A 22,775-nucleotide genomic window follows, 5' to 3' on the forward strand; every position below is an offset into this window, starting at 1 on the left:
AACCCTTTTATAAATGAAAAAATTCAAGCCTATTACTATCTATCTATCTATCTATCTATCTATCTATCAATCAACCATAAACCAGCAGTTCTCAATGTGTAGTCTGGGGACTGCTGTCCTTACCCCAGCACTCTGAGACCCTTTTGGAGAATTTATAATATCAAATCTATTTTCCTAGTAATACTGAAATTTTTTGCCTGCTTTGCTCTCATTCTCATGCTTGTTCAATGGCATCTGCCAGTGGCTACATGATGTGTGAAGATATCAACATCCTTAAGCCAAACATGTGCTTAAATAGTCTTGTGTCTTAAAATGTCTCTTTTAATTTCTAATATGGTAAATAGTAACAAATATAGCCCACATAAACAAAAGCTCATTGGTGTACTCAGTAATTTTTAGAGTATCAAGGGATGTTGACACCAAAACATTGAGACTATTACTACAAATCAATCCGTGTAGATTTGTGTAACCAACACTGCAGTCAAATCCTGAATTAGATTCATAAAGATTTCCCTCATTCGACCCCTTTACAATCATATGAACTCCCCTCTTCTCTACTCTCCTTAACCCCCACAACCACTTATAACTGTTATAATTTTCCATGCTTAGAATGTTATAAACCACCAATTTATGATAAAATAATTCATTTTTATAGACGATGCAGTCATTAACTTCAGAGCTCTACTTATTGCTTCCCTTTGGAGATCAATGATCAAGACCCTTGAAAATTTGGTGATCTGAAATGAACAGCATTCACCATCTTCAGATCAGGGCCATAAAATAATTGGGTACTTCAGAAGTTATGGCTAACATAAATGGCAAATGTTAGTCTGAAAATATGTGCATTTAAAAAAAATTATTTAAGACACTTACAGATACATATTCAGGAATAGAGAGCTGATCTTCAGGAAAACCTTTCAGTTTCATATATTGTTCTTCTGTCAATTCAAAGTCACGCAGGTTTCGACGAACATCTCCAGCTTTCTCTCTTAGCTGATGGTTTGTCTCTTCTAGTTGTTTCTGTCTCAATAAAATAGTTTCCATTTCTTGTTTCATCAGTTCTTGATATTTTCTGTTAAGAGACAAATTGTGGCAAGCTTAAAAAACGTCTCAAGATTTACTTTTTATAGTGACATAAGATTAGAAAACGAGAAGCTCAAATAGTATATTTGGCTCTAGCTAGATTATTTTTTACTTAATCAGTTAAATATAAAATGACAATTCTATAATATATCAATTACTAAATGTCAGCCACATTGCCAAGAGGAGATAGAGTGGAGAGAGGTGTACGGAGGATACTAGTAAATGGTGATGGACAGAGACTTGACTTGGAATGGTGAACACATAATACAGCATACAGATAATGTGTTGTAGAATTGTGTACCTGAAACCCATATAATTTTGTTAACCACTGTCACCTTAAGACATTCAATAAAAAGGATAAAAAATGTGTAGCCACATAAATGATTAAATAGAGAATTAATATTCTAATTTCAGCCCTGGCCAGTGTGACTCAGTTGGTTAGTGTCATCCCATGCACAGAAAGGTCGCAGGTTCGATCCCTAGTCAGGGCGCTTAATTGAGGCAACTAATCAATGTTTCTCTCTCACATTGATGTTTCTCTTTCTTTCTCCCTCTCCCTTCCTCCCTCTCAAAATTTTTTTCAATAAAAATATTCTTTAAAAAAGAATAATTTCAAAAATTCAAATAATAAAATTATACATCTCTTCTGCTTAAGGTTTAAGTCTTATACACTGGTTTTGGATCCTTCTCATTAAATATAGTCAAACCTTGATTCTCGAAAGAATTCTATCTGGAATAATTTGGTTCTTGACCAAGCTGTACCTAGAAAAAAATGTCTTGCCTGTTTAGAACAAATCTTTGGTTCTCCACCTGATATATCAGGCTACAAAGGAGATAATTCTGATCAGTTTACTGCTAAATCTCCTGTTAACATCTCAAGAAAGTGTGCTATAAATATTTTTTTTTTCCTTTTGCTCTTGTTGCTGACAAAATGGATGATTAACACAATTTTAAAACAATAAAGAGGCCATCAAGAGTGCAATGTTGTGAAATTTCTTTCACAAATGATCACAGGCAACTAAAGAGGTAGAAAAATTGATGTTGATAAACAAAAAGCAGTTAGCTAGTGACAGCATTTCGGAGGCAGTGACATATGAACAAGCAAAAATGCTGCATGCTGACCTGAAAGACACTCCTGAAACAAGTTCTGAAAGTGATTCATTTAAGGCTACTAGCAGGTGGTTTGATAAATCTAAGAAGTGTTTATAGATTAAACAATACATTAGACATATACTGTATATAAAAAAGGTTAAAACAGGGAAACATTTGGGGGTCTGAAATGAATTCATTCAATTTACATGATTTTTAATGGGAAGAAATAATTCCATTTTGAATTGTTTCTTGAACAGTTTTTCAAAATGAATTAAGTTTGAGAACTGAGGTTACAAAGTAATTTTCATTTCTCTTTGTCCAGGTACTAAAAATATACCTCTTTAAGATGGTAACACAGAACCATCATAAGGTAATAATTCAAACATTATGAGGTAAAGAAAACAGTAATTTGCACATAATAATCATTCTCAAAGAATACATGTAGTAGACACTATTACTGTTAGTTGCCTACCCAAAGATTTTGAGCAGGATTTGTTTCCCTCCCTAATACATTACTCTCACCAACTTCAAATATGCTATTATTTTTGTCTTAAAACAAATGGACAAACAAAACCCACAACTTTTATCCTAATTTCAATGCCCTCTTTATTTGCTCCCTCATGGAAAAAAACTAATCAAAAGTTGTATATGCTCATTGTATATGATGCTTTTCTTTTTTCTTTTCTTGACATATTAAAATCACAGATTATTTTATTAAGTTCATTATTTTGGAAAAATTCAAAAACTACATTTTGTACTACTTTCCATTTTAAACATAAAATTATAATTTGCTCATAACACCAGGCCTCTGGTTATTTTTTTTCATACTGTATTTTTAAAATATATTTTTATTGATTTCAGAGAGAGAAAAGGAGAAGGAGAAATGATGAGAGAGACCTATTGATCGGCTGCTTCCTCCATGCCCCACATTGGGGATCGAGCTTGCAACCCGGGTATGTGCCCTGACCGGGAATTGAACCGTGACCTCCTGGTTCGTAGGTCAATGCTCAACCACTGAGCCATGCTGACATGGCTGTATCTTGCCCCCAGCTTTGTCAGGAAGGATGTCCAGAATGATGTCTGGAAGAAATCCCATCTATCTGGTCCAATTAGCATATTACCTTTTTATTAGTATAGATTATTGACTATATTCCTAACTTTACCTCTCCATGACTGTTTTTATAACTGGCAATTTTCACATCTTAATCCCTTCCCCCTATTCACCCAACTACACCAACTGACTGAGGACCAGATGTGTCTACAGTGCAAGAACAGCTGTGAAGAAGAAACCTCTATGGAGCAGGACTTGCTTCAGAGGGGCTTTGGTGCTCACCAAGTCTGCCACTTAATGTGTAAAGTTATAATCTGGTATGGTCTGAAATTGCCCACCAGGTGCACCGGTTCTGGGGCCTCCTGGGAGGTGCAAAGCCAGCCACTGCCTGGGGCCACAGTGCAGGAGCTACTGAGTGATTTGCAGATGGCTGTTACTTGTGCTGAACTTGGAAGTACCCAGGCAAGGCCAAGCTGTCTTGGGCCTCTTATTGATAGGTATGAGGCATGCTGACACCAGCCACAGTTTGAGAGATTTTAGAAAAGTCTGAAGAAGCCTGAGCCAGGACATTTTGAATTATTTCTTGAACAGTTTTTAAAACAATGGGAGGGATTGACATTCATATGGAAAAGCTGCTGCAAACAGCTTGGGTGGGACTACAAATTGGATGGGGTGGGGTCTCAGAGATCACTAGGGCAAGGCCAAACTCAGATATGGCTGCCCATCAGCTCTGTGACTGTGGAGGTCTCAGCATAGGAATGACTTCTGGGAGAAAGCCACCCCTGAGTTCTTGCCCCGATGCCAGACAATCCAGTTCCTCTCATATGTTCCTGGATCCTCCTCAATCCGTTGTCCTAGCACTGGAGCTCAGAGGGAGCTAGTTTGAGTAAGTCCATGCACTGGTCACTCAGTGGCTGCGTGTCACTCAGCTACAATCCCTGCTGGTTTTTAAAGCCTGAAGTTATGGGGGCTTCTCTCCTCAGCACTAGAACCTGGACTGGAGATCTGGTGTGGGGCTTGGGCCCCTTTTTCCTCACAGGAGGCTTCCGCAGCCTAGAAATCCCTCCTGATTAAAAACATACCCCACATGGGCGTTGGACCAGCCCGCTCCATGCCTCTGCTCCTCATACCAGTTTCAGTGTGCTTTCTTCTTTACTTCTCTAGTTGTAGGACTTCCATTCAGCCAGATTTCAGGTGGTTCTAAATGATGGTTCTTCAGTATTTTAGTTGTAAATTTTTTTTTATTAAGTATATTTTATTGATTTTTGTACAGAGTGGAAGGGAGAGAGATAGAGAGTTCGAAACATCAATGAGAGAGAGTCATCGATCAGCTGCCTCTTGCACACCCCGTACTGGGGATATGCCCGCAACCAAGGTACATGCCCTTGACCAGAATCGAACCCGGGGCCCTTCAGTCCCCAAGCCGACACTCTATCCATTGAGCCAAACTGATCCCGGCTTTAGTTGTAATTTTGATGTGGCTGTGGGAGGCAGCAAGTACCCAAGTTTATCTACACTGCCATTTTGGTTCTCCTCACCTTTTATTTATGATGTGTGTCGATGTGGGCTGCTTTGGGTTGACCATGTTTGGGACTTTCTGTGCTTCCTGGAGTTTATGTCTGTTTACTTCACCAGGTTAGGGAAGTTTTCCATCATTATTTCTTCAAATAGGTTTTCAATTCTTTGTTCACTCTCTTTTTTCTAATACCCCTCTGATGTGAATGTTGCTATGCTTGATGTTGTCCCATAGGCCTCTTAAATTATCCTAAAGTTTTTTAGATTCTTTTCTTCTTTCTGCTGTTTTGAGTGGGTGTTTTCTGTTGCCTTATCTTCCAAATTGCTGACTTGATCCTTGGTTTCAGCTAATCTACTGTTGTTTCTCTCCTGTATTCTTCATTTCTGACCTGATATTTTTTATGTTTTCTATCCCCTGTTTTATGTTTCTTATCTCTTAAAGTTCTTACTCAGTTTACTGAGCATTCTTATGACCAGTGTTTTGAACTCTGCATCTGGTGGATTGCTTGTCTCCATTTTATTTAGTTCTTTTTCTGGGGTTCTGTCTTGTTCTTTCATTTGGTAATATGTGTCTTTGTTTCCTTATTCTGGCTGCCCCCCCCACCCCCCTTTAAAAAAAAAAAAAGAAGTATTAGGTAGAGCTGCTAAGACTCTTATCTTGTTAGAGAGACCTTATATAGTGGATATCCTGTGGGAGTTGGATGCTCCTTGTGTGCTTGTATGTTCCCTCCTATTCTAATTGAGCTTTGATTCCTGTTGGCATGTCAATGGGAGGGACTGACCGTCAGGTTGATTTGCTGTAAGACTGGCTGTGACTATAGCAGAGGAGCTATTGTGCAGATGTTAAACCTGTGGATTTGCCTTGGCAGGACTCTAGTGACTGCTAAGTCTGCCCTTTGTGTGTGTTGTGTGGAGGTGGTTTGGTGGTGTTCTTGTATGGTAAGATCTGAAGCTGGCCACGGTTGTGTTAGTTCTGGAGCCTTGGGGGAGTGCTCTGGTGCAAACCAACATCAGCCCCTGCCTTTGCTCTGCCTTGGGACACTCAGTATGAGCTACAAAATGATCTACAGATGCTGCTTGTGCTGGACTTGGAGGTACCTGGGAGAGGCTAAGATGTGAACTGAGACTAGCAGGAACTAGCATAAGGTTTACATGCACTTAGCAAGAGGCAGTCTCCAACGCTTTTCTTATTAAATCTATGCCAATCAGGTTTTCAACCCCCTCCTACACTCACACCAAAATTTCAATGTCACCAATGACATCTACATTGCTCATGGTCAATTTTCAGTTCTTTTCATTCTTAATCTAATGATAACACAATACAACTAATCTCCCTTTTCTTATACTCTTTCTTTTCCTAATTTCTTAATTTTTCTCCTATTTTACTGATGTTTCCTCAGTCTTCTTGTTTGATTTATATTAATTCTAGAGTACCTGGTCCTCCTTTGGGGAGTTAATCCAGTCTCATGACTAAAATACTGCCTATATACAAATGACTCCCAGATTTTTATGTCCAGACCAGACTTTTCATACAATTCCAATGGATTTCTAATTTGATAATTCTAACTTAACCTGTCCAAAATGAACTCCTGCTCTTCACTCACAAACCTATTCCACTGTGTGTGTGTGTGTGTGTTTGTTTTTTTATCATAACTAATAGCTAGTCCATTTTTTCATTTATTGAGGCTAAAGATGTTGGCACAATCCTTGAAAATCCTCCACATTTTCTCTTAAATCCTATATCTAATCTACCTTCAATATATTAATAATCCATATACTTTTTACTCTCATCAGTGATCAAGAGGATTATCACAATAGCCTCCTAACTACATTCTCAACATCATTCAATCTGATAAATTTCTAAAGAATTAGAATAGAAACCCTATTACTGAATGCAGTGGTTTCCAAAGTGTTATGCATGACTTGGGAACTTAGCAGAAATGGAAATTTGCTGGATGCCAACCCAAATCAGAACCTGAGGATGGGACCCAAGAATGTTTCCAAGAAGACTTCTAGATGGTTCTGATGCATGCTAAAGTTTGAGAGCCACTGATACAACATGATAGTGGCTAATAATTAAGTCAGGTAACTTTTTTAAATGCCAGCTAAAGAGTGAAATGTTATAAAGGGAAAAAAACACCTAATTTACACATTTACCTCCTTCTAATTAAAATATAGAAATAAACATTCACCTTCAAATTTTTACATAAATTCCAGATTATTTAAAATACGGATGTATGTTTTTTGTATGTATGTGTGTAATTCATTGTTCATAATTTCCTAGTTCAATTTCTTTATAGTGGCAAGAGACCTTAAAAGATACTTGGGAAGAAACTGAGAGGATACTTTTTATGGATTTAATTTTTGCCTCCAATCTCTAAATTTGTTTTGTTTACTCTTACTTAGATGATTTTTTTGTTAGTCATGCCTTTTTATTGAACCTTTCCAAAAATTAATTATAGTTTTTTTAAAAAAAGAAACATCTTTTTTGTACTCATATTTGTTTACATAATTATAATTAAGTTACATAAGCATAATAAATACAACCAGCATAGGCACATTTGTGAGTAAACACAATGGATTCTTGATAAGTAGATAATTGAGCTGGCGAAAGTATGCAAGTAAAAAGAGACACTTTATGCCAGAAAAGTTCAAAGGGCCATGAAAATCAATCAGTATGTTTTGCAGAGCAAATGAAAAAGGTTAATCAAGACAGCAGGTTAAGTGGTGATCAGTTTAGAGAGCTCCCATCGCCACTTATGGTTCACTTACATTGGCAATGTTTGTTGAATAAATGTCGAATTTTGACTTTTATTTTGTGGACTGTATCAAATAAGCTACCTTTTTGTTGTTCTGGATGTAAAACTGTTATCAATCTTGATTTAAAAGTTCTCTATTTTAGCTTATAATCACATGCATGAACAGGTAATGACATTACTTTTTACTGCTAAGTAGGTATTGATGCATTTTAAAAACTTACCTGGCATCCTTCTGCTGAAAGGTCAATTGGCTGTCTAATCTCAAAGTTAGTAGCTGCTTCTGGTGAAGTGCATCATTAAGTTTCTCCTCCAATTCTTCAATCTTAATAAAGAAGAAAAGGTAAATTATTTGGTAATCTTTCAAATTATTATTAAAAAGCACTTAAAAGAAATACACTTTCAAATAAACAGAGGGTGTTTTTGCAATAGTTGTGTCCATAAACTATAGTCTGTTCATACAAATTATTTTTAAACTGTGGTTTAGAACTGCTGCCATACATGTTACTTTTTGCCAGGCGTCATTAAGACTATTTCCCCCTCTTAACCCATTCTGAATAGAAGCCAATTGACAACTGGGATTTATTTCCAAGTCAGACCCTTCATTTGTACTTTATATTCATACTAGTGGCCCAAGTACACGGATTCGTGCACATTGAAAGAAAATTAATTAGAAGAAATATTTTAACATCACTATTTACCCTTTCTCTGTAATACAAGTGTCATAGAAGTTAGTAAAATGTATATGAAAGTAAAATAGAAATTGATTAATAAACAATAACATGATATAAAAAATGATATAAACTCATTGATAAAAACAATGACTGATAAATTGATTAAACTTACTCTAATATATCCCTGTATACCACATTAGGTGCAAAAACACTTTCAGAGTGCTTAACTAATTTCCCTTCTGATGAAGTATTTACAACTTTAACATCACATGCTTTTCAAACTCGAGAGAAAGCAACATATAACTGACCATGTCCAAAAATAGGTTCAGGTAGGAATATTCCTACTGTCTAGAGTTTGTCCTTGTGATTTATTAATAGTCATCACAAATGCTGGTGTTATGGGAAACTATCTTCGAATTAATTTAAACCGGAGGCCAGTGTCAGATGGAGACAGTTGTGCAATAGTTGATCTTCAGACATATTCTGTCGATGTGCCACTTTCTTTCAGCTTTAGAATGTTAACAAAAACAACCAAATTCATAATCAACAATGACAGATCAAAACACACGTGTGCAACTGGCGTCAGTGAGAGCTTTACTAGGTGTACCGGTTAATAATGTGAATTTTGTAATCAAAGAAGACACAGTAATTTCAAAAGAAACATCAAAAGTGCTTTTTCAAAGTAATGTCCATTGCTAGCTACACATTTCCATCTTTCAGGTAATTTGTGGATACCATCCCAACAGAATTTTCCTTCTTTTGAGGCAAGCCATTCAGAGACCCAATTTTCCACTTCGTACGTTTTGAAGTGTTGCTCAGAAAGTGCATGTGCCATGGAATGGAACAAGTGGTAATCTGAAGGAGCAAGGTCTGGTGAATATGGCGGGTGGGTTAATACTTCTCAGGCAAGATCTTTTAACGTTTTGAAGATTGTTATCATGAATTGTGCATTATCATGAGGCAAAATTACTTAGCCGTGTCTTCTGGCCCATGCTGGTTGGTGGTTTTATGATCAAAGCATGATTCAAATTGACCTGGACGTTCTTTGTCTTTCACATAAAAATCATAACTCTTAAAGCATTTAAACCAGTGTTCACAAATATCTTGAGATGGAGCATGTTCACCATAAGCTTCCCAAAGTATATAATTTTCAGCAACACTTTTTTTCAAAATAATGAATGAAAACTTCCCACAAGTGCTCTTTTTTTGGCTTGAAATTTGACATTTTTAAGCGTAAAAATATCTATGATGTTAACACCTTCAGAAAATTTGACATATGAAGTTTTGAAGCTTGCTGTCAATGATACAAAATAGCATACATACCAAATTGCATGTATATCAACATATGTGTAACTCCATCTATTGAAAAAAATCCACAGTATTAACCAGTACATCCAGTATATGTATTGCGCATGCGCAAGTCAACATTTATTTTTAAATTGCCAGCGCATGTTATAGGTACTGGCTGGTGGGTCAGTCGGATGGAGAGACTGACGGATGGTCAATCACTTAGCTTTTATATATGTAGATATAGATATTTTATTACTACCCATCTTCAATTGACTAAGTATCCAAAATGAAACTAGTCATTTACCTTACCTACTCTTATATCCCTCTTGCATTTCCTTAATCCAAAGCAAAAAAACATGAGCCACGTTTGATATGGCAAGTTCTCCCTCACTGCTTTTGTACCATATTATTCCAGTAAGAATATTGTCAAAATTATCAATCACTTCCATAATGCCCAGTCTAATGACTATTTCTACATAGTTATCTTACCTGACAGCATGATTTGACAGAGCTGACTGATCCATCCTCTTTTGGCTTCCTTGGTGATCCTTTTTGGTTTTCCTCCTAACTCTGTTTAAAGTTTCTCAAGTTCCTTTGCTGCATTTGGAGCCCTTGGCTCTCCCTAGGAAATGTCATCCAATCCCATGTCTTTAAGTGCTATCTATATGCTAAAGCATGTTGTATGCATGCACACACACACTCCTAGTCATGAATTCTTTCCTAAACTCCAACCGACAATTCCATTTAGGAGTCCACCTGGAATCTAGAGTTTAACATGCTCAAAACAGAACTTAATAGTTTACCTCCCAGATCCATTTTCTCCCAGGCTTTGATTTCTCAGTAAATGGCATCAGGTGATGAGGCCAAAAACTTAGGAGTTTACATAAGGAAACAGCCTAATTAATTACCATCTTTTACTTCTATGTTATCTGCCCTTAGTTTATTTATTCAGTGCCATTTTGAATATAAAATCAGGATATGCAACTCCAATTGCCTAAAATTTGCCAATAGCTTCTCTGACTACATAATCTAAAATAAAATAAGGGTTAAACAGCCAAAACTGGTTTGGCTCAGTGGATAGAGTGTTGGCCCTTGGACTGAAGGGTCCCAGGTTTGACTCCAGTCAAGGGAACGTGCCTCGTTTCAGGTTTTATCCCCTGCCCAAACAATGTGTCTCTCTCATACCAATGTTTCTCCCCTTCCCTTCTACTCTCTCTAAAAATCAATGAAAAAAAAAAAAAAAAAAAAAAAAAATATATATATATATATATATATATATATATATATATATATATATATATGTAAATATATATCCCCCACACACACACTTTCTGGTCTTTTACAGAATAGGTTTGTGACTCCTATCTAAAGTAGACATTGCGCCAGGACCGGTTTGGCTCAATGGATAGAGCGTCGGCTTGGGGACTGAAGGGTCCCGGGTTCGATTCCAGTCAAGGGCATGTACCTTGGTTGCGGGCAGATCCCCAGTACGGGGTGTGCAAGAGGCAGCTGATCGATGACTCTCTCTCATCGATGTTTCTAACTCTCTATCTCTCTCCCTTCCTCTCTGTACAAAATCAATAAAATATATTAAAAAAAAAATAAAGTAGACATTGAGGTCTTGGCCAGTTTTACTCAATGGTTAGAGCATCAGCCCTCAGATTGAAGGGTCCCAGGTTTGATTCCTGATCAAGGGCACATACCTTCTTATTTGGCAAACACCAATTATTAAAGACTATGGTAATTAAATTTACACTTGCTACTATAATACAGTAACTATCAAATTAAAAGACAAATAGAGTAACTATCAAGTAGAACAATAACAAAGAAACCAAATCTCCACAGTAGAGAACTATACAGAACCAATAATAATTATGATCTTGATTCTTCCCTACCAAACTAGTCACATCAGGGTTAGTTCTCAATAAAGCAGAAAACTTGGCTAGAAAAAAAACACGTAAGAAAACATATCTCACACATGCTAAATTTAAAAAATTAAGTCTACAGAAGTAATTCATCCCTGCCCACCTTTAAGTCACCAATTCTTTCAGTACTTTTTGATACACAGAAATATTCACACACACTCCCTTCTAAAACCAGTGATTTAAAGCTATGCAAGGAAGTATAATTACTTTCCTGAAATGATAAATTTATAATTTCAAATTCTGAGCATATATATAAAAATTTAATTCTTATTTACTTGCAGCTTGAAAACAATACAAAATTTACACTTGATCTTACCTTTGTAAGATAATCTACTTTCAAATTGTCAATCATCATATTTTTTTGGGATAGCTCTATTTTCAGCAACTGAATATTATGAAGTAGTTCTTTTCGTTCAATTAGCTGCCTGGTGATTTTGATTTTACCATCTCGCTCTTCTGATGAGGAGATGTCATCTGTAGGAACTGTTGTTTCTAAACTAATATCTTCAGATTCCAGAGAGCTAGAGACATTCACTGTTTTTGACGCCTTGGCAATTTTTCGAGACATTATTATGGGTCAATTTTCTTCTCCGGTTCTATTTTAGTTTTCTGTAGGTTAAAAAATATTAAGTTAAATTACTCAAACATTCTCTGTGGAAAGAATAAATCATATTACAGAGGCACTCAGGATCCCCTAAGGCAATCCGAGGACCCCAAATCTAGGACAAATTAGTAAATTATAGCTCAGATCAAACCCATTAAATCAAACTCATTAAATCCTATTATGAACTCAGGCACTTGGATGAATAAGAAACCCAATTCCTGGGCGCAGGAATACTTGGAGGAGACAATGAAATGTGTATGAGATAAAAGGATAAAGCTCTAATAATGCTACCAATAAAAGCAGCTCGCGTTCAATATTAGAGAGATCACTTCCGAGTTGGTGAGGGGAAGGTTATACAAAGATAGAAGAAAGAATCTTGGAGGATTTGGGGAGGAGTAACAAGGGAAAAGCATGCAGGTGTTAAGATTGGTGTAGATGTGGTGAAAGGTAAAAACAACGGAGGGGAGTGGTGTCAGGCTGGGGCCAGTCTTTGTGAATCAGAGTAGCTAGTGACTCCCCTTACACACCGAACACCCTTCCCCCCACCACCCCCTCAATTATCCAGGCCGTGGAGGGCCCTGACAGATAGCAGATGGAAACAAGAGGGTAGAAGAGATAAAAAAACTCAAGAATTCTAAATCGAACTTCTTACCCTTCCAAAAGAATTTAACAACCCCATTATTTTCATACTACACGATATAATGAATTATTTACGGTATTGCTGATAACAGGTTTTCTAAACCCAAGGATGTGTACGGAGGGGAAATGGCAAGAACATTGGCTGAATCGGCTTCCCTCCTTTTTAAAGGGCCAAGGGTGAGCATTGGCTGAAATCAAAACAGGCAACACCACCTGGGGATCAGGGACTGCTACAGCCCACACCCGCGGGGCAAAGAAAACCCAAACTCCACAGCATCGGAGGACTCCTGGCCCCACGCGGGAAAGGGACAGCCGAGAGCTACCTCGAAAGCTTCAAGCACTCCACGTCGAAGGCTGGACCAGCCACCACTGCCGGGAGCTGAAGACGTCTTCAATCGGCAGTTCAGGTAGCCGCACCTCAACACTGAATTTCAGTTTGGGGGTGGGGGGGGGGAACCGTTGGGATCCGTAACCAAGACAACCACTTGGGCGCCCAGAGGAGGACCTGGCAAGCCGCAGTCTGCAAACGCCCACGCCGCCGGAACTTGGCCGGGATCCGCCCAGGCGCGGGAAGCAACGCATGCTGGGAGTTGGAGTCCAGCGGCGGGCCACGCCCACCTCGTGGACGGAAGTGGCTTCGAGATCCGCCCCATCTTCCTGGGCTACTGGCTTTCGCCCAATCCTCGCAGCCCTCGGGGAGCCAACCAGCGTCCACCTCGACGTTTTCCCGCGAGAAGTGTTTGCTAGTGTCTCGGAGCGAGAAGGCGCGAACCTCCGGGTAAAGTGTAGTTGTCCCGCAGAGCTCCGAGCGAACTCTTTTCGCCGGAAGAGCGTGGTAGCAGGAGGGGGTCCCGCGCCGCCAGGCAAGATGCTGAAGTCTAAGACTTTCTTAAAGAAGACCCGGGCGGGCGGCGTGATGAAGATCGTGCGCGAGCACTACCTGAGGGATGACATCGGCTGCGGGGCGCCGGGGTGCGAGGCCTGCGGCGGGGCGCACGAGGGGCCGGTCCTGGAGCCGCAGCCCCTGGACCCCGCGAGCAGCCTGTGCCCGCAGCCCCACTACCTGCTGCCCGACACCAACGTGCTGCTGCACCAGGTGCGGTCAGGAAAAGGGGTGTGACAGGCAGGGAAACGGAGCCCAAGGAGGCTCTTCTTGGGCAACATCTCCATTGGGATCCATGCCTCCGACCCCCCAGAACCAGTTTCTTGTCCTTGTGTATGGTGTTTGTGAATTCTTGGAATCCTAAGGACTTTAGATACGTTATTTTTCTAACTCCTGGTGTCTCTTCTGCCTTAGATGGTAACTGTCTAGAGGCCGGGGACTTGGCTTCTGTGGCCTCCAGCCTGCCACCGCCCTCCCCTCCTCCTCCCACCAGGCAGCTTGTAAGTGCCTGCTAACGAAAATCTGTGGGCCGACGTATTGCTTTGTTAATGGACTTCATTCTGCGAAGTTTTAGAATTAGTCTGTTTACATGTGCTTTACATGTCTAAGGGTTTTCTATAGCAAGATACCCCCTTAGAGTATATTTAGTGTGTGTGTGTGTGTGTGTGTGTTAATCCTCACCGAGGATATGTTTCATTTATTTTTAGAGAAAGAAAGGGAGAGAGAGAAAGAGGGAAACAATGATCTGAGAGAGAAACATCCATTGGTTGCCTCGTACAAGCGCCAGGCCAGGATCAAACCGGCCACCTTAGTTATGTTCCCTGGCCCGAAATGGGAAATGCAACTTTTTGGTGTACCCGGCCAGGCTATATTTACTATTTCTTAAACCCGTGGCATTTTATGTTCGACAGAAACAGTTGACAGATGAATATAGGAACGTTAATTTTTCTGCTTCTTTTCTTTAAGATTGATGTACTTGAGGACCCTGCCATCAGGAATGTGATTGTACTACAAACGGTTCTGCAAGAAGTGAGAAGTCGGAGTGCCCCGGTATATAAACGAATCCGAGATTTGACTAGTAACCAGGAAAAGCATTTCTATACGTTCACCAACGAGCACCATCGGTAGGAGGAAAATTAGGATGATTACCAGAAAACCACAAAATTATCTAAATGTAGAGGAGGGGTCCTGTCAGTAATGTGTGATGTCAGGAGCTATCTGATAGGTTTCATACTTACAGGGCTTTTATTTGGTTCTCACAGTTGTACAGAGGAAATGCAAAGTAGATCTAATTAAGATCACCTAGACTAGGGGTGTCGAACTCAATCAGAGAAGGGGCCAAAATCTAAAATCCAGCCTAAATCGCGGGCTGAATGGTTTACTGAACAGTCATAAACTGACAATGTCATAAACTGACAGCGGAGTGCAGTGATGACAGCGCGGTGCGGGCCACATTGCAAGGCCTGGCAGGCTGGATTTGGCCCGAGGGCCTTGTGTTTGACACATGTGACCTAGACATTGATTGGATCAAACCTAGAACCAAGGTCTCCTGACTCCTATGCTATAGTATAATAGGTACTTTTATTTTTAAATGTTTTCATTTTGAATCGATTTTAGTATGAGTCCAGCAATAGAATCATGGTAGATAAAATTTGCCTAGGTTCTTGGAATACCGTACTATATAAATAGACAGCATAGCTTAAAAAAATATAAGTTTGTGAAGGAGGTTTTAAATATAAAGCAGATTTATTTTTAATGGGCTTTTAAAAGTTAAACTAATACCTTATAACTGGTCACATTGAAGAAGATAATGGTTCAAGTATAGAATTCTTACGTTTCACATTCATGACCTTTGTTTGAACATAACGTGTGATCTTCGAAAAATAGATGTCACAATTTATGTTACATAAATCTATGATGCCTCTTCGTATGCTTTGATTAGATTAGATTAGGGCTTCTGAATCTTGGCACTGCTGACATTTGGGCTGGGTAATTCTTTGCTGTGGGTGCTGTTGTCCTGTGTTATAGGCTGTTAGCAGCATCCCTAGCCTCTATCCATTAGAAGCCAGTAGCAATTTCCCCCCTCATCCACAGAGTTGTAACAACCCAAATGTTTCCAGACATTGTCAAACATTCACAGGGGGGCAAAATCACCCCCATTTGGACCACTGGATTAGTTGGTAGATTTGGTAATGAGATCCATTGGAATATGCAAATTAAAAATGTTAGTTTATAAAATTTTTTTTTTTTTTATTCTTATACCTCGAGCTTTAAAAAAAATTGTTCTTGTTAAGAACATCTGCCCACCCAGTGTTCAGTGGTTGAGCTTAGACACATGAACCTGGAGGTCATGGTTCAATTCCCTGTCAGGGCAGGAAGTCCATGTTGCAGGCTCAGTCCCCAGTAGGGGGCATGCAGGAGGCAGCTGATCAATGATCTTTTTAATTATTGATGTTTTTATCCCTTTCTTCCTCTCCCTTCCACTCTCTGAAATCAATTTAAAAAAACACATTTTAAAAAGCCAGAATTTCTAAAAAAAAAAATATCAGTAAAGCACTTGTAGCATCTTATTCCTAGCTTGAAATCTAGAAGTAGAAATGTTACTTGTTTTTCAGTGCAGAAAGACTAAGTTTCTGTGGAACATGGTCATCAGATCCCTAACCAGAGGTTATTTTGTTACCTTAAGTGCAGAGGGTAGAGTTTAGCAATACTGGGGTTAACAGGAAAAATCTTAGATCTTAGGACACTTAGGTAAATATCATCTAAGATTCTTTTCCTCAAGTCATGCTAAAACCAATTCAAAAATTTATGACTGTCTTTGACTGCTACACTTAAAGCGTTAGTAGGTGTAAATGGCAAAGAATAAATTAATTCTAAAAACTATTATAAATATAAATTTTTTAAAATATATTTTATTGGTTTTTTTCACAGAGAGGAAGGGAGAGGGATAGAGAGCTAGAAACATCGACCAGCTGCCTATGTACATGCCCTTGACCGGAATAGAACCTGGGACCCTTCAATCTGCAGGCCGACTCTCTATCCACTGAGCCAAACCGGTTTTGGCAAGTCTAAAATTTTTAAATTGAATCTATTGTCTTTAAGTACTACAAGTTACTATACTGAATTTTGTTATTGTACTTACATTTGGCTTGTAAAATAGATTCAAGTAAATGATGAGTATGCTGACATATTTCGGAGTTCAGAGTACATAGTCTTAGAAAGGCGTATGCAGTCATATCTGTATCTAGTCTTTTAGTCTCTAGATAGCCTCTGGCATTTATAGTGTGTTTACCATGGATAATTTACATGCATTATATATTTATAGGATGATATGATCATAAATTATCTACTTCTACTAGTTATAGCTTTTAGGAATTACTGTTGACCTACAGTTCAAATGAAATTCCACTACCAGACCTGCAGAGTTTTATTATAGTTTTTTCCAACAAACCATTACTTATTTGATGTTCCAGCCTTAGTATAAATTTTGATCTTGATTTTCCTTTTGGTGAAATAAAATTAGCCTTTTTATTGTTCCATTAATAACATGATTTTCTTTTTCTAAGCAAATTGTTGTCTTAGAAACTTAACTATAAGGATCCTATTTATTTCCTCTCTGAGTTATAAATCTGAATTACATTCAAGAAAAAAAGATATACCCTTGACTTTTAAGTTTACTACTTATTAAGCATTTATATCCTAAGATTTTTTATATATACTTATTTTTATTGATTTTCATTTCTTTCTTTAAAATATTTTTTTTCTTTTTTTTACATTTAGAGAAACTTACATAGAACAAAAACAGGGAGAAAATTCTAATGACAGGAATGATAGAGCCATTAGAGTAGCAGCAAAATGGTACAATGAACATTTGAAGAAAATGTCAGCAGACAATCAGCTGCAAGTCATATTAATAACTAATGACAAGAAAAACAAAGAGAAAGCCATAGAAGAAGGAATACCAGCTTTCACTTGTAAGTATAATGTAGAAACTGCTAACTCATGTTTCAAATGTATATAAAAGTTATCATCAGGGCCATGGTCAGAAATTCAATTGGCTATATTATATTTTCACTAGTGGCCCGGTGCACAGATTCGTGCACGTTGAAAGGAAATTAATTAGAAATCATATTCGGGGCCGACAGTGCCCCAGCAATAACATAACCTGTGGCCAAAGATGGAATTGCATGGCCCGTGAGGAATTGGGCTCACTCCTCTCTGGTTCCATGGTGCATCACCCAAGATCCGCCGCTGCCAAGTCACCATTGCTCGTCTGCACCCTGGTGGTCAGTGCACGTCATATGTCCTGGCCAGTCAGACAGTCACTTAGCCTTTTATATATATAGATAATCTTTTAGTACTTCATGTAGTATTTTTGCATTTTTAAATTTCTCTGCATTTCTAATTCACTGTGTGGTGGTGCCCAGGGGCTAATTTCCCCATCACTGTTTGGAATTGGCTTAGCAATAAAAGCTCATAGATAGGCTTGACCCACTGTCTACACTTACTGATGTGAGCATGATCACATCAACAGATATGGACTTTTCCCCCTCACCACCAAAAAAAGATGATTGATGTTCTTCCATATCTAAAAAAAACAACAACAGTGGAATTTATTAAGAACTGTAAAACTTATTTTTCAGGTGAAGAATATGTAAAGAGCCTAACTGCTAACCCTGAACTCATAGATCGTCTTGCTTGTTTGTCTGAAGAAGGGGTATGTTTGAGTTTGTTTTATTTTGTTTCTGAAACATAAAAATATTAAAATAGCCATTTTGGTTATGAAATATGAAAATTGGACTGTTGGTGGGAACTGGAATAGGAGTTGGGTTATAGATAGTAAGAGGGTCTGTAATAGTCTTATGAAAATATCATTTCAGAAAGGCATGACACTCTAAAACAGCATTGTTTGCCAATATATCCTCAGCATCCTAAGTAGGGCCTGGCACTTTGTAGCACTGTTTGATGAATAAATAAAAGAATCTATGGCTGGTTTGTAAATAGGAGTAGCTATTTGACAAAGAAGTAGCAGACACTGAAGTCAGAGCATATTGTAGTCGTAATCCTGAAGGAGGAGAGAAGGGAGTCATAAGAAGTAGAATAGGAAGGGCAGGGGTCTGATGAGAACCCTGTAGGTCAGTAATTTCTATACTGCCTTACAAAGATCTCCTTAAAGGGCTGCTATAAGGAGACTAGAGGCCCAGTGCACAAAATTCATGCATGGTAGGATCCCTAGGCCTGGCCAGCAATCAGGGCTGATCTGTGGGGTGACTGGCATGGTGATCAGGGGTGAGGGGGCCCACTGGCATCTGCTTTGGCTGGTCTGAAACCTCCTGCTCGTCAGCCCAGTCCACCACCACCACCACCACTGGTCACCTCCCTCTGTGGGGTGATCACGGGCACCCGCTGGCACCCACCTTGGCTGGTGACCTGGCACTGCCCGCTTGCCAGCCCTGCCCTCGATCGCTGCTGCTTGTTGGTGCCTGTGGGCTGGGGGCAGCTCCTATATTGAGCATCTGTCTGCCCCTGGGTGGTCATTGAGTGTCATAGCGACCAGTCGTTCTACCAGTCTTTCTGCCATTTGGTCAGTTTGCATATTAGGGTTTTATTATGTAGGATGATAGCATATAGGATTCTGGGCTCCCTATCTTACATAATGTTATTTTTTGAAAGAACATTCTAATAATGATATGTAAAATGATGCACTATATCAAGGGCAAGATTAGAGGTGGAGGAATCACTGTAATAGCAGCTGTGAGAGGGCATGCTACAGGAATCATTAAACTTCGGGAGCCCTCATTTCCTTACATGTGAAGTGTGTTTAGCAATAGTCACTTGATAATGTTGTTATGAGAATTGAATGAGAGAATAATGGTAGTATTAAAATTCTTAGCTCAGTGCCTAGCATAGAGTAAGTGTATAAATGGTAGCTATTATTATTATAGAAATAGGTTTTAATAGAACATTATACATATATCCAGTCTTTACATATTTTTCCCATCTCTGTTTGCCTTCAACCAGCTACTTTAGAAAACTAAATGAGAGAAAATAAAAGCTGGGCTTGATTTTTGGAATTCAGATTTAGAATTGCCCTGTCTAATATGTAGCCACTAGTTGCATGTAGCTGTTTATTTTCTCAGTTGCATTATCCACTTCAAATTCTCAAGAGCCAAATTCTCAAGTGCATAATGGCTTCCATCACAAAAAGAATATTTCCTTCATCATAAAGTTGTTTTGAATAGCACTGATCTAGGAGAAGAAACAAATAGTCTAACATTGGTAATACATAGTATTTGATTAAATATTGTGGTACTAAATGTTGGGTGTGGTGAAATTATAGTGAGTTTTAATGTAACGTGTGTTCACTGTGCCATGCAACATCATGTAATAACCACAGAGCTTATGGGAAAATATGGTTAGCGCCACATACTCAAAAACTTCAGGAAGTGGTGGAAAGAGGATTATCTAAATTCAGACAGGAACTTAATAGCAGACAAAGATGGTGGGGCTCAGAGCATATGGTGATCTGAGGTCATTGTTAAGATGTTTGGGAGATAAGTGTGTGTTTTGTGGAATCCTATGCAGATTGGTTCACCTGGTACAGTTTTGTTCATTCACTTAGTATTTTCTAATATATCAGTCACATTGGAATAATTTGTGTTTTAAAACAAGCAGTATAGTGGAATGGACTTTACTTAACAAGAGCACCTAACCCAGATTTGGGATGTCAGGGCTTCTCGATAGAAATCATGTCTAAGCTGAGATGTGAAGAGTGTTAACTAGGCAAGTTTGCTTTCAGACAGGGTCATTTTGGCTCACTTATGTAAAGGAGTTAGCCATGGTTTATAACTAGGGAAAGAGCATTTCATGCACAGGAAACAGCAAGTTCAAAGATTAGAATAAGTTGGTAAGATCAAGAAAGAGAAAATGGGATGAAGTAAGCAAGGGAGAAAGTAATGAAGTTAGAACTGTAGGTAGAGCAAAGTAGTATATAAAGAGTCTTAGGGGAAAATATTAGTCTACTGTTGGATAGCTGTTGAGCAGGGTAATAATATAATTTATCCGGCTGTTCTAAGGATATATTAGAGACAAGAATTTCCAGGTAGGAGAATATTTTAGTACTTTTGGGGAGAGAAGACAAATTGGACCAAACCAAGTTAATAGCAGTTAAGAAATACACAAATATTGGGTGTATTTTATAGATAAGTGTTTTAGGACTTGGTGATGGATTGATTATATAAGGCTATGAGGGGATATGGTTAACGAGGTATTTCATCTAAGCAACTACATAAATAGTATCTAGTTTTACTACATAAATGTAGTTTTACTACATAATTAGAAAATAGTTTTATTTACCAGGTGTACTGGTTAATAATGTGGATTTTTTTCAATAGATCGAGTTAACATTTAAGTTGATATATATGCAATTTGATATGTATACTATTTTGTATATGTATACAACAAGCTTCAAAACTTCATATGTCAAATTTGTTGAAAATGTTAACATCAGCCGAAACCGGTTTGACTCAGTGGATAGAGCGTCAACCTGAGGACTGAAAGGTCTCAGGTTCGATTCCGGTCAAGGGCATGTACCTTGGCAGCTGATCGATGTTTCTCTCTTGTCGATGTTTCTAGCTCTCTATTCCTCTCCCTTCCTCTCTGTAAAAAGTCAATAGAATATATTTTAAAAAAAAGAAAATATTAACATCATAGATATTTTTACACTTAAAAATGTGGAATTTCATGCCAATAAAGGCATTTGTGGGAAGTTTTAATTCATTATTTTGAAGAAAAGTGCTTCTGAATCCTTTGGGAAGCTTATGGTTAACATGCTCTATCTCAAGATGCTTATGAACGCTGGTTTAAACACTTTAAAAGTGATGATTTCGATGTGAAAGACAAAGAACGTCCAGGTTAACCGTAAAAGTTTAAAGACCAACAATTACAAGCATTACTGGATGAACATGCGTGTCAGACTCAAAAACAACTTGCAGAAATATTAAACATTGCGCAGCAAACAATTTCTGATTGTTTACAAGCAATGGGAAAGATTTTAAAGGAAGGAGAATGGGTGCTGCATCAACTGAACAATAAATGGAAAACTGAAAAGTCATCAGTAAAATGTTGCTTCAACAGCACAAAAGAAACTCTTTTTTTATATCAAATTGAGACTTATGATGAAAAGTGGATTTATTTTGAGAATCTCAAGTGCACAAAATCATGGGTTGATCCAGGTCAACCATCAACATGGACTGTAAGGCCAAATCTCTTTGGAGAGAAGACAATACTCTGCGTTTGCTGGGATCAGGAAGGTGTGGTGCATTATGAGCTTCTAAAACCAGGTGAAACTGTTAATACTGATCACTACCAACAACACATAATCAATTTGAACCACGCTTTGATCATGAAGTGACCAGAATGTGCCAGAAGACATGCCAAAGTAATTTTGCTTCATGATCACACACTTCAAAACCAGTTAAAGACACGTTAAAAGATCTTGCCTGGGAAGTATTAACCCACTTGGTGTACTCACCAGAACTTGCTCCTTCAGATTACCACTTGTTCTGATGGATGGCACATGCACTTTCTGAGCAGCACTTCATACGAAGAAGTGGAAAATTGGGTCTCTGAATGGTTTGCCTCAAAACAAGAAAAGTTCCATTGGGATGGTATCCACAAATTACCTGAAAGAGGGGGGAAATGTGTAGTTAGCGGTGGACATTACTTTGAATAAAGCACTTTTGGTGTTTCTCTTGAAATTATTGTGTTTTCTTTGATTACAAAGTCCAAATTATTAACCGGTAAACCTAGTATATAAATGGAGGAAGCAGGATTAGGTAGAAAATCACAGGTATAATTTTAGACATTTTAAATTTGAGATACCTATCAGAGCTCCAAGTATCTTTATGATACATGTAGTTGGGAGGGAAGGTTAGGACTAGACAAATTGGGAAGTCATCAATATATAGGTAGTATATAAAGTGATGATAAGACCAAATGAGATTATCTAGAACAGGGATTAATACACTTTAAAAAAAAGTGTATTCACAGAATTCTGTAACCATCACCACAATCTAATTTTAGAATGTTTTCTTCCGCCGTCAAAGAAATTCCATAACCATTACCACTCTATTCCAGTCTCCTACTGAAATGCTCTTGCTCCAGCCCGAAGCAACCACTGATCTTTCTACCTATAACTTTATCTATTCTGGACATTTCACCTAAATGATGTAATGCAGTATGTGGGCTTTAGGACTGGCTTT

At 38.3% G+C, this 22,775-nt stretch overlaps 2 protein-coding genes and 1 long non-coding RNA gene across 4 annotated transcripts in view; 2 read left to right on the forward strand and 1 right to left on the reverse strand.

The window, feature by feature from the left end:
- The window catches only part of PIBF1 (progesterone immunomodulatory binding factor 1), a 184,857-nt gene extending 171,666 nt beyond the window's left edge, over nt 1–13,191 (reverse strand). The window contains exons 1-4 of the mRNA XM_084876482.1: nt 12,953–13,191; nt 11,703–11,995; nt 7,722–7,822; nt 874–1,072 (exon numbers count right to left, since the gene is read on the reverse strand). Of these exons, the coding sequence (XP_084732608.1) occupies nt 874–1,072; nt 7,722–7,822; nt 11,703–11,954 (552 nt within the window). The 5' untranslated portion in view covers nt 11,955–11,995; nt 12,953–13,191. The remainder of the gene's footprint in view (nt 1–873; nt 1,073–7,721; nt 7,823–11,702; nt 11,996–12,952) is intronic.
- Nucleotides 1–22,775, forward strand: part of LOC311618847 — a 164,180-nt gene that overhangs the window by 63,877 nt on the left and 77,528 nt on the right. The window lies entirely within an intron of this gene.
- The window catches only part of DIS3 (DIS3 homolog, exosome endoribonuclease and 3'-5' exoribonuclease), a 33,455-nt gene continuing 24,043 nt past the window's right edge, over nt 13,364–22,775 (forward strand). For both annotated transcript variants that reach the window (XR_014794379.1, XM_084876481.1), the window contains exons 1-4: nt 13,364–13,725; nt 14,479–14,636; nt 17,293–17,486; nt 18,156–18,229. Coding sequence is in view for 1 of the 2 variants with exons in the window: in XM_084876481.1 (XP_084732607.1) it covers nt 13,498–13,725; nt 14,479–14,636; nt 17,293–17,486; nt 18,156–18,229 (654 nt within the window). In the remaining variant the exon portion in view is untranslated. The remainder of the gene's footprint in view (nt 13,726–14,478; nt 14,637–17,292; nt 17,487–18,155; nt 18,230–22,775) is intronic.

The sequence above is a fragment of the Pipistrellus hanaki genome (assembly GCF_964339955.1).
Source record: "Pipistrellus hanaki genome assembly, chromosome: 3".
Taxonomy (NCBI): domain Eukaryota; kingdom Metazoa; phylum Chordata; class Mammalia; order Chiroptera; family Vespertilionidae; genus Pipistrellus; species Pipistrellus hanaki.